The 12,425-nt window shown below is 40.7% G+C and overlaps 2 protein-coding genes across 8 annotated transcripts in view; one reads left to right on the top strand and one right to left on the bottom strand.

Annotated features, from left to right (window-relative positions):
- Positions 1–7,868, bottom strand: part of TSGA10 (testis specific 10) — a 52,592-nt gene extending 44,724 nt beyond the window's left edge. For 2 of the 7 annotated variants that reach the window (XM_089511461.1, XM_089511462.1), the window contains exons 1-2: positions 5,662–5,749; positions 999–1,118 (exon numbers count right to left, since the gene is read on the bottom strand). In XM_089511461.1, coding sequence (XP_089367587.1) covers positions 999–1,118; positions 5,662–5,718 — 177 coding nt within the window. In that variant the 5' untranslated portion in view covers positions 5,719–5,749. The other 5 variants (XM_089511463.1, XM_089511464.1, XM_089511466.1 and 2 more) reach the window with 5 other exon arrangements.
- A 132-nt stretch (positions 7,869–8,000) lies between these two features.
- LIPT1 (lipoyltransferase 1) lies at positions 8,001–12,423 on the top strand. The gene is made up of 2 exons (XM_089511450.1): positions 8,001–8,120; positions 10,195–12,423. The coding sequence occupies exon 2, from the start codon at positions 10,439–10,441 to the stop codon at positions 11,555–11,557; it is 1,119 nt and encodes a 372-aa protein (XP_089367576.1). The 5' UTR covers positions 8,001–8,120; positions 10,195–10,438; the 3' UTR covers positions 11,558–12,423.
- Positions 12,424–12,425: the final 2 nt, after the last annotated feature.

Genomic DNA, 12,425 nt, shown 5'->3' with positions numbered 1-12,425 from the left:
TCTAATCTCTCCATTGTGGTGCGTCTTCTGGTCTTTTTGAATGCTTAGACAGAAAAACAGCAGCATTCTTTGGCATCATTTTTCTTTCCTTCACTCTTTACATTCTTTGTTGCATGCCTCTAAGTTTTACCCTCGACTTATACATGGTCATATAAAATTTCAGCTTCAAAACCTGCCCTCGACTTATACATGAGGTCGACTTGTAGCTGAGTATATATGGTAACTGGTAGCTTTATGTTAGGTTGCCTTGTTCAAATGAAGCCCTAATCTATTTGGAGCCATGCTATCTCTCCTGGATAGCCATACAATTTCTAACCTGAAAATTTTGTTACCTATTCTATTATAATGAATGCTAACTGAGGCTATCATGGTGAGAATAGTAGACTTCACACACACTCAATGGAACTCCAGTTTTAGTTGTTTATATCACCTCCTTGGAAGTGGTCGTTTGCAAACGCTGTAGTCTATGTGAAGTCGAAGGTTTTCACGGCTGGCATACATAGTTTTTTGTGGGTTTTTCAGGCCATGAGGCAGTGTTCTAGAAGAGTTTTTTCCTGGTATTTCGCCAGCAACTGTGGCTGGTATTTTCAGAGAATGGTGGCATGGAAGAGAGTGTATATATACTGTTGGTTGAGGGGAAGTGATTTGCATGTTAATTTGTATATTGTTCTGTTGTTGAATGACAAAACTCTTATAGAACACTGCCTCTTAGCCCGAAAAACTCACAAACAAAGCTGTAGTCTATGACTGAGTCCCCCCATGAAGCCAAAACTCCCATTATCCCTCACCATGAGCTATAGTGATTAGATTAATGGGAGGTACAGTCCAACAATTCCCCAGTCCTGCTGTAGTTAAAAAAAAAAAAAGCTGTGTAGTACCTTAGTGAACCAATCTTGAGTGGAGCCACCATGAAAAGAAACATACTCTACATCGGGGGTGTCATACTATGTTTATTATATAGTATGGTCAAGATGGCCAAAAAAGCAAAAGCATATGACCTCTGACTGCAGTTTTTGGATGACTTTGTCTTTCCTGTTAAAGTTGTCTTCTGATTTTAAAGATATCTCACTTTCAGAAAATGGATCTCTTAACACAAGCTCTTCTCTTGTTGTCACCCTCTGGGGAAGCAAGCAAAACAATTTCAGTCCTGATTTATACTATATTCCTATTTTATATCTCATAAAATGGGCAGATTACAAAGAAGGGATAGCTAAACTTCAGTAGACAAAACAAAGATTCAAAATTATCTTTATGAAATGGAAAAACTAAAAGCTAAAATTAACAAAATTACATTCAACAAAGACTGTGCAAAGCTAGGCATTTAGGTTAATAACTTTAAAAATGTGCATCTATAGGATATTTTTTTTCAAGTCACATGGAGTAAGAGTTCCACTTTAATTGTTATTAATCAATCCTGTTTTGGAGTCCAGATTTGTTCGCTTCACTTTTAAAAAGGAATATAGACAAATCAGAATGGGTTCGGAAGAAGATAACAAAGATAGTCACTAGAGTGGATAACATGTTCTACCAGAAAAGGTTGAAAGAACTGTGTATGCTTAGTGGCCGGGGGGGGGGGGGGGGGAGACCAAAGAGGGAAATTATAGTATTCTCCAAGTAACTGATGAGTTGTCAGAAAGAAGAATGGAAAGACTTGCCTGCTACCTCACAAGGCAAAACTAGATCTGATCACATTATTTATTGCTGTTGTGTGCCTTTAAGTAATTTCTGACTTTTGGAAATCCTAACGCAAACCTATCACAGGTTTTCTTGACAGAATTTGTTCAAAGGAGGTTTGCCCTTGCCTTCCTCTGAGGCTGAGAGAGAGTGATTTGCCCAGGGTCATTTCCATGGATTTCTATTGCTGATCAGGGATGCAAACTCTCGTCTACCAGTGTCCTAGTCAAACAATCAAACCACTACACTGCTGATCCTCACTTAAGTTACTGAAGTTATAGAAGACTTAAAAAAGAAGGAACATCTTGATGGTAAGAACAGTTTGAATTATGTCAAAGAAAGTCTTTCGGCAGTGGATGGACAGCCATCTACGAGGAATGCTTTAACTCTGGGTTTCTGGTCTTAACAATTCTATAATAGTCTCAGGTAAGTTTTCACATGATTGCAGTCAAAGTCAATACAACCCTACTGCATTTTATATCATCTCTCCCTCCTCTCCTTCTAAAAGCATTTTGTATAACAGGCGAAAGAGTTCAAGGTATCAAATCACTGAAATGATTATGGGGAAATAATTTCTATTAATTGAAAAATTAGCCTTTTAAGTAAATGTGACTGGAATCAGTGCTACCTCATGTTTTTTTTTTTTTTGGGGGGGGTGCAAGCACATGGGCATAGACAGATAGAAGCAGACATTGATGTAAAAATATTGCAGTTGTGCACTGTTCAGTACCTTTCTTGGTGGTACGTCCAGCTGCTGCCCTTTGACTGTGATTCTGAGAGCAGTGCTGTTACAGTAGTCTTGCTCCTACTTACCCCAAAGTAAGTTTAATTGTGTACATTGAGGCTTGCTTCTTACATAAGTTTAGGACTACTCAGAACAGGAAAGGTGATATACAGTTCTTACTAGAGAACTGATTCTGTGGTAAAAAAGATTATAATTATAAAGCAAATTTAGATAAAACAATATTAAAAGTTGCCAGGCATTAATTCATGGATTGTTGGGTGTTTTTTTTTTAAAAAAAATAGAGCTTTATACAGGCAGTCCAATCCCACCCAGGTGTACTTGGAAGTAACTCAACACAAACCCATACTGAGTGAGCAGTTGTTGGCCGCAGCTGACATGTCAGTGCAGCAGAACAATTTAACCAACCTCTGAACCCTCCCCTGATATGCTTACTGAAAGCTCTACACATGGAAAAAATAATTTTTGCTGTGCTATTATCATCAAGACCTGACATGGGAATTCTGTGGGGTGCTGAAGTAGCTTTAGATCCCCAAAATCAAAACTATCCGTGTTCATCTGACAGGTCCAAGGGTTGCGCCTCTGAGGTACACAAACCTAAAGCTGACATATTTATTTTCCTCTCACTGATGGGAAAGAAAGAAAAAATAAAAATAAAAATGCAATCACTAGGGTGGGGGAAGGACAGAAATCTGCACTTGCGAATCAACAGAATGATTTCTCTGATATCGATCTAAGTAGACATTCTACTTATCAGAAGATATTCTACTTATCAGAAGAAATGGGCAGTAATCCACAAAAACTTAATCAGAAATAAATGTATTAATCTTAAAGGTGCAACAAGGCTCCTTCCCTCTTTTTATAGTGAAACAGACAAACACAGCTAGCTACCTCTTTGAAAACTCTGCCATGGGCATTCATGATAATCCAATCTCAAATTTAGGATTGTTCAGTAAGGGTATGTAAAGAATTAAATATGGGACTGTCTTTCATATTCACTTTTCAAGTAAAACAACGATATGGCCTAACTTTCAATGTATGATCTTACTCCTGCTTCTATAACAGTTAATAAGCTTTTTCTGTTTGGAATCTATTGGTTGGCCAAGAACTTCAAAAGCATCAACACTGTAAATAATTGGTAATTACACAGCTGCCCCTCTGTTTGCGCGGACTTCATATCTGCTACCCTCAATTACCCGCAAGAACAAATGGAGAAGATTAAAATGGGGCATATGCCTCCATTCAATCTTATGGGGCTTGAATATGTACGAAATTCTGTTTTTCATGGGGGGGGGGGGTCTGGAACGGAGGGCTGACTGTATATCAACACACACAAGTACAAGTACTCAGGGCCCAATGCACCTTCAGTTAAAAGGGTTGAAACCCATTCATGAACTCCTTTTATAGCAATGTGAGCCTTAAAATGAAATCTCATAGCATGAAAATGTTCCCATTCATGTCTATAGAAAAGTGTAAGCATTTGATAATCAATGGATTTGATAAACCAAAGCTTCACCCTTTTATGAGAGTATACACTTGTGCCTCCACATTCACTGGGGTTAGGGGCACAAGACCCCTGTGAATCTGGGAAAAACGCAAATAACAAAAAGACCAGGTTTCTACCTGAGAGAACACCTCTTTAGGAATCTCTAGGTCCTCCAGTGCAACTCTGTGGTCAACATCTGCCAGACATCGAACATAGAATTGCATTGGAGGAGCTACAAATGCCTAATGGAGTTTTCTCTCTTGAAATCTCTAGGTCCTTCAGAGAGATTTTTGGTAAAGTTGACCAGGGAGTTGCGCTGGAAGACCCAGGTATTCCTAGAGAGAACATATTAATAAAATCCGTGAATAATCAAATCCGGAAAAGTAAAAGGCACAAATGGGGAGGGACAAGCATATAAGAGGTACATAATAAACATAGACAATTTACGTATGCTCTTCTCACCCTTGTTTCCTGGGCTCATTTATTATGATAACATTACATGAATAAACTAACAATGCAAGTTTGTTTCAGAACCAGGTTCAAAAGGAGGTTCAAAGGGAACCACTTATAGAACCGTAGAGTTGGAAGAGACCACAAGGGCCATCCAGTCCAACCCTTCCTATGCAGAAATATACAATCAAAGCATCCCCGACAGATGACCACCATCCAGCCTCTGTTCAAAGACCTCCAAGGAAATGTGTTCCTCTGTCAAACAGCTCTTACTGTCAGGAAGTTCTTCCTAATATTTAGGTGGAATAGCTTTTCCTGTGGTTTGAATTCATTGCTTCATGTCCTATTCTGTGGAGCAGCAGAAAACAAGCTTGCTCCCTCCTCAATATGACACCCCTTCAAGTATTTAAACAGGGCTATCATATCACCTCTTAACCTTCTCTTCTCCAGGCTCAACATCCCAGATCCCTAAGTCGATCCTCATACTTCTACGTAAGGATATGCAGGATTGCAGCCTAAAATACTTCTCTCATACAGTTTTATTGAAAGAAATTCTTAGAAGAGAGATTGTCTGCAAACATTAAAAGGATTTGTCACCAGACCTGGAGGATCTATGTCACGATCCGCTTTGTGTTGGGCGCAATATAGGATTGCCAGTCACCATGGCAGTAGCGTGGTTTGTTTTGCTTGGGAATTTGACTGCTTAGCAATCACACAATAAGGCTCTCCTTGAACCAGTTAAATATTACACTATCATAGTTTGTCTCCTCAAGAATATGGGTTTAAAAAAGAATCCCAAGAGAAAGAGGAGAAGCATTTGGTGAGATCCCCACATATACACTAGTTGTTATCTATAGGTCCTCATTATTGTTATTATGTCCTCCTTTCCTCCTTGTCTGCAGAGGGAGAAGGCAGTAATCCCTGTTGTTGCTACTCAGGTTCATGAAATGGAGGTTGTAACACACCCATCTCAGGGTTGATACTCTCAAAGGAGGACAAGGCACTACAAAAATGGAGGACATGACCAAGTAAGGGCTAAAGACCTCCTGTATCTTTGAATTGATGCTTCTGAGGTCCAAAGAAGAAGACTGTAGAAGTAATAACCCGGTTTGAAACCGCGTTAACTCTTTGTCTGGCTCTTTGCTATGGAATTCTGGGAGTTGGAGTTTGTTGTGGGGCCCAGAGCGGAGCGGTCCCACAACAAACTCCAACTCCCAGAATTCCATAGCAGAGAGTGAGACAAAGAGTTAAGGCGGTTCCAAACCGGGTTATTATTCCCCCAGTGTGGATGCAGCCTCTGTATTACTACCTTGGCGTGAAATTCTGTTTGTTTCTTCCTGCGCCCAGGGCACCTTCTGGAGGCCATGGCTGCAGTTAGCCTGCCTTTGCTCCTCTGTCCTTACCCTCCTTCTCCCTGTCTCCCGCTCAGAGAGAACAAGCACAGACCCTCCTCTCTCCCTCAACCGCCGCGAAATGGCTAAACGCTAGGCAGGGAGCACCTTTTAACGCAGGGACTGGCCCCGCCCACCTCCCGCTTCCCTGGACTCACTGGCCCCCCCTACCGGCTGCCCTTAATAATAGCGCCCCACCCCTCTTCCTTCATTTTTAACCTATCCTACCCTGCTCTTCCTTGGCGTCTCCTAGCAACACATGACGCCTCGCCCCTCCCCCCTCTGGTTACATGTGTGCTCCTCCTTTGACCCCGCCCCTTTCTTTTTTTATTGGCCGGAACGCTTGCTCTCACTATCAACCGTTGCTTGGGTTCTCGAACGCTCGCGCTGAGAATGAAAGCGGCGCATGCGCTCTTTCGCGCGTTCTTCCCCTCTCTGTCTTTGAAGTTCCATGTTCTAAGCGTCGGTGGCCCCTGTGGGAGGGGGAGTAGACTTCAACTCCCAGAATTCCTGAGCAATGAGCTTAATGACTGGGACTTCTGGGAATTGAAGTCCAAAAAACCTGGAGGTTGAGAACCACTGTATAGAGAAACATCCTTGAGGTTTTCATTGATGTCCTACTAGCAAAAAGGGTTTTGAAGGATGTTTTGTTGAAGAGAGAAAAAAAGAGTGAATCCCAAAGCCATCCCTTACTTGCCTTTAGTGTTAAAGTGTTTAAAATTTCATATTAAATATAAATAAATAAATAAATAAATAAATGAAATACTGTGTGATTCCTTCTTAAGGCAAGCCTGTCACAGGGGTTTCTTGGCAGGATTTGTCCCTCTGAGGCTGAGAGAGCGTGACTGAATTGCCCAAGTGGCTTTTATTCCACGGCCGAGCAGGGATTCAGACCCTGGTTTCCAGAGCCATAGGCCCAAAACACACTGCAGAAATAATAATCCTATTTCATACCGCTTTAACTGCTCTGGCTCAGTAGTAGGGGATCCTGGGAATTGTAGTTTCCAGAGCTCTCTGACAGAGGAAGCTAAATGTCTCACAAAACTACAGTTACCAGGATTCCCTAGCACTAAGCAAGGGCAGGAAAAGCAGTCTCAAACTGGATTATTATTTCTGCAGTGTGTTTTGGACCATAGTCAAACACTCAAGCCACTACTGTTGTTGTGTGCCTCTGAGTCGTTTCTGACTTATGGCAGCCCTATGGTGGGTCTTCTGGGGCTGAGAGGGTGTGACTCGCCCAAGGTGACCCCAGGCATTATTTCCATGGCTGTGTAGGGAATCCAGCTCAGTCTCCAAAGTCCTAGTCAAACCACTACAGCGCACTTTGTTGATGTTAACTTTCCTCAAGTCGACTTCGACTTACGGTGACCCTCTGAATGAGAGGCCTTCAAGTGACCCTGGCATCAGCAGCCCTGCTCAGGCTTTGCAAGGCTTCCTTGACTAAGCCTCCATCTGGAATGTGGTCTTCCTCTTTTCCTACTAGCTTCTACCTTCCCAAAAGACAAAGCATTATTGTCTTTTCTATTGAGTCTTGTCTACTCATGATATGTCCAAAGTACAACAGTCTCTGCTTGGTCACCTTGGCTTCTAGGGAGACTCCAAGCTTAATTTACTCTTAGGAGCCAGTTACTTCCAAAGTATCTGCAAAACTCTCTCCCACCTCCACATCTCCAGTGAGATGTTTATTTCTATCAGCTCCACTGTCCAGCTGTCACAACTGTACTTGGAAATAGGAAATGCTATAGCATGGGCAATCCTGATTTTCAGTTTTTATATATATATATATATATATATATATATATATTATACATATATATTATTGAAAATCAGGATTGTCCATGCTATATATTATATATATAGTTCTATGCTGGGTATTTGCCATAGTAAATGAAATGAATGAATGAATGTGTTTTATGTTCAACATAAAGAAATTAAGCACATTCATTTAAACAGCAAACCTCAAACCCTGATAACAGGAGACCAAGGAGAGACTAAAGAGACCGCCAAAGGATCAAATCCCACCCCTTCCCCAGCTAGAAAGCAAACTATTGTACCTTTCCTCGCGTTGTTATGGGAACAGAAACGTCTCTGGGGAAGGGAAGGTCAAGGAAAAACTACTTCCGTCCAAAACCGGAAGAAGGTCAGGCTGCGTGAAAGAGAAATGGTGTTACCGCTATTTTCGTCCCTGGGAGCGGAGTGCTCCGAATTGGCAGTTCCGTTGTGTGCGGCTTTTCCACTGTCTGCCTTCTGTTGCATTCTGGGACTTGTAGTCCATTGAGGCCTGAGAGCTCCTTGGCTGCGGATTCTAAATGCCCCCTCCTTAAACTGCAAATCCCAGAATGCAACAGGAGGAGGCAGCCGGAGCAGCTAAAGTGAGGTAATGTTAAAGAGGGCAAGAATCATGAGTTGATATTGTTTCTAGGAGTGTTTGTCTCAGCCCGCCTCTTTCCCTGAATGTCCTCCATTTTGTGGCGCCCTTGGGAGCTTAGATAATGCAGTTTGACACAACTATAGCTCCCTCTCATAAGAGTCCTGGGATTTGTAGTTTTCCAAGGCCTTTAGCTGCCTCTGCCCAAGAGTGGTGGTGCCTCACAAAGCTACAAACCCCAGAAAGCCTGCAGTTAAATTGGTGTCAAACTGCATTATTTCCACAGTGTAGATGCACCCAGTGATTGGAGGTCATCCTTCCTAACATTTAGACTGGTCTATTGAAAATAATAATAGTAATAATAATAATGATGATGATAATAGGATTAGTTCTGGGTGGAGATGCATAGGGTCACACTGTTTAAAATGTCCATATATGTTGGGGATCAGTGCACCTCTGGGTAGAAATAAGGCAAGATCACCACATGCTCAGAAATGGAAGCGCAACCTATTGCCTACAGAAGGAGAATGGTAATGGTGAAAAGATGAATGGATCACCTGAGGTGGGCAGATGGTCTGCTTTGGTTAGAGAAAAGCCCATAGTAACTTCCTTGAAGCATTATCTAGAAACCCTTGGTTGACTTTCTGAGAAGCAATGAAGGTGATGAGTATTGTTTCTTAAAAATAAGTATAGGTTGAGTTTCCCTTATCCAAAAAAGAAGTGTTTTGGGTTTTGGATATATTTGCATAGACAAAATTAGATTTTGGAATATTTGCATAGACAAATCTTGGAGAGGGGACCCAAGTCTAAACATGAGATTCATTTATATTTCACATTCCCCTTATGCCCATCGCCTGAAAGTAATTTTAAGCACAATGTTTTTAATAATCTTGTGCATGAAACAGTTTTGTGTACATTGAACCATCAGAAAGCAAATCTGTCACTATCTCAGCCACTCCATGGATACAGTTTTGGAGCATTTGGGATTTCAGAATTCTGGATAAAGGAGACTCAATCTGCATGAATTAAATTGGTAGATGAAATATAATAACTACTTAATATTCGGAGATATAGATCCAAAACACACCACAGAAATAATCCAGCTTGAGACAGCACTGGCTCAGTGCTAGGGGATTCTGGGAACTGTAGTTGTGTGACACAGAGATCCCAGCTGCCAAAATAATCTACTTTTCCCATAATTCCCTAACACCAAGCAGGGCAGTTAAAGTGGTCTCAAAATGGATTATTTATACCGTGTGTTCTGGACTATATAGTCATGTTAGTCTGGAATACCAGTATGGAAAGGGATCTTGTAGCACCTTGGATACTAATTGTGCTACAACTTCTTTTGCACATTCAGTCTCAAAAATGCTACACAATCCTTTTGCATACAATTACTTTATAGAGAGTGAGGCAGGATTTTAAGAAATACCACATAACCGCAGAAAATATAGTTGGAACTTATTCTTTGTTAGATTATGTAGTAAAGTTTTGTTGGCTTTTGTTTTTGTTTGTAGTTTGTGTGTTTGTATGTGTTCTATTAAAGTTTTAATATATGTAGAATTTTAATTAAAATGTATGTTTATTTTTAAAAGTAACCTGCCACAGAATGGACACACCTTTGAGACAGCAGTGTTTTGAATGCTGGCTCTTAAGTCTGCAGCCCTGTCCACACTTTCATGGAGTTAGGTCCAAAACACACTGCAGAAGTAATCCAGTTTGAGACCACTTTAACTGCCCTGGCTCAATGCTAGGGAAGTGTGGGAACTGTAGCTTATTGTGGCCCCAGAGCTCTCTGACAGAGGAGGCTCAATGTCTCACAAAACTACAGTTCCCAGAATTCTTTCCTATAAGAGTGGGCTGTAAAAAAGCATTTATTTCAGCTTATTAATCAGAAGGGATGGCCAAGAAGGTACCACATAATTTCTGACATAAGATTATGTCTGCTAAGAACTAGTAAACCCTCTTGGCATGTTGAAGGGATTAAAGTATTAATGTAATGAACTAATTACTGGCTTTGCTATAGCATGCAGCATTAACTGTTTCAGGATAAATAATGAATACTGTATTTTCACCTTCTCAGATTGCCAATGATATGCACAGTTGAAATAAGCAATTTCTGCATTGCTCCAAGTTTTAAAATTCCATTATCTTCTCATCAGGAAAAAGGCGCATCATTCAGAATCATTCAGTTAGGAGAACTGTCTTCTGTGCTTTTGAAAAGAACAACACTGGAACAAATGTTTGAAAAAGTACATTGGTACCAAAGCAGTAGACCATGCAAAAGTGCCAACTTTTGACATTTGATCATTGGATTTCCTGAAAACATGATCATTCAGTCATTTCTGAAGAAATGTTTCCCACTGTACTATGTTCTCAAAGTCCCACATGCTGGTTTCAAGCATGCATCAAGGGGAGGGCTGATCCTACAGTCTGCTTCCCAGGACATTTATGAGAATTTGGCGTTGGAAGATTGGATCCATGATAATATGGATTTAGAGAAGAGACAAGTTCTTTTCCTGTGGAGAAATTCTTCTGCTGTGGTGATTGGCAGACATCAGAATCCCTGGCAGGAATGCAATCTCAAATTCATGAGACAGAAAGGCATAAAACTAGCTCGAAGAAGAAGCGGGGGAGGCACAGTTTACCACGATCCTGGCAATATCAATCTTACTTTCTTTACCAACAGGAAGAAATATGAAAGAATGGAAAATTTAAAATTGGTCGTTAAAGCTTTAAAAGCCCTGCGTCCCCAATTAGACGTACAAGCAACTGAAAGGTATGATCTCTTGTTAAATGGGATTTTTAAAATTTCAGGAACAGCTGCAAAACTAGGGAGGGTTGCAGCTTACCACCACTGCACCTTGCTATGCAGCGCTGATAAATTTGTTTTATCAACTGTGCTAAAGAGTCCTTATAATGGGATCAAAAGCAATGCAACTCCAAGTGTACCTGCCTTAGTGAAAAACCTCTTTGAGGAAGATTCGACATTAAACTGTGAGATGCTCATGGATGCCATTGCTGCAGAATATGCTTCACACCATCAAATTAAAAACCATATCATCCTAATAAACCCAGCTGATGAAACAGAATTCCCTGGAATTAATAATAAAGCTAGAGACCTGCAAGCCTGGGATTGGTTGTATGGCAAAACACCAAAGTTCAGCATTAGCACATCTCTTAACATAGCACATGAGGAATGTCATGTTGAAATTAAGATAAATATGGAGATAAAAAATGGCAAAATTGAAACTTGCAGTATTGATGTGCCTCACTTTTGGTTGCCACCAACCATGTGTGATGAACTAAACAATTATCTTATTGGCAGTAAATTCTGTCCCAGTGAAACCTCTGCAGTGGCAACTGCTTTGCTGAGAACATGTACAGATTACAAGTTACACAGCAAGTGGAATATTTTATGTGAGAAATTAGTTGCCTTAATGTAACATATGTGACAGTTTCATTCTTGATCATCTCTACTGTCCAGCAGAAGGTTGTTCTGGCACAAGATTTTTTATGATCTATTTGATTTCAATTTATGATTATGATCTAATAAATTATAGTGAAGTAATAAATTGTTTAACAAAAGAAAAATCTGATCACGAATAAACCTCTTGTTAAGACTAGCCAAACAAAAGGAAGGGCTGAAATGTCTTCGTTCTGTTGTTGTTGTGTAACTTAAAGCCATTTCTGATTTATGGTGACCTTAAAGCAAACCTATCATGGGATTATTTGGTAAGATTTGTTCAGAGAGGTTTGCCTTTGCCTTCCTCTTGAGTCTGAGAGAGTGTGACTTGCTCAAGATCACCCAGTGGGTTTCCAAGACTGAGTGGAGGTTTAAACCATGGTCTCCAGAGTTGTAGTCCAATGCTCAAACCACTACACCATGCTGGCTCCAAAGTAATCCCCACTGAGTTTGGTGGAACTTCCTTTAGGACCTTGTATTGTTTTCTGGCTGGCAAACATGTGGATAAGGTAGTAGATCCTCCCAGATATTGTTCCCCTCCCTCTACCTAGTCTACCACAAGGTAGACCTATATAGAAGTACTCTTATCACCTTTGCTTTTTTTTTTGGGGGGGGGGGGGTTATGTGCATAGCCTATCTTTCCTTCAGGGTCAAGGTGACATGCATGGTCTCTCTCCCCCATTTTTTCCACCTAATTCCATGTGGTCAGTCAGGTTGCAAAGTAATGACTAGCCCAAGGGCATCCAATAAGTTTCATGACTGAGTGAGATTTGAATTTGTGTTGTCCTAGTCTGACATTTTAACCTATCACTGTTACAGAATTCTGGTAAGAGTTCAGGTTACATATT

This window comes from Sceloporus occidentalis, unplaced genomic scaffold (genome assembly GCF_023333645.1).
Source record: "Sceloporus occidentalis isolate IW3139 unplaced genomic scaffold, rSceOcc1.0.p SCAF_2, whole genome shotgun sequence".
Classification (NCBI taxonomy): domain Eukaryota; kingdom Metazoa; phylum Chordata; class Lepidosauria; order Squamata; family Phrynosomatidae; genus Sceloporus; species Sceloporus occidentalis.
The sequence above is the reverse complement of the archived record's forward strand: the minus strand, read 5'-3'. Positions and strand labels throughout refer to the sequence as shown.

Coding starts and splice junctions, on each gene's coding strand:
- LIPT1 (XM_089511450.1), top strand. CDS start 10,439: ATGATCATTCAGTCATTTCTGAAGAAATGTTTCCCACTGTACTATGTT.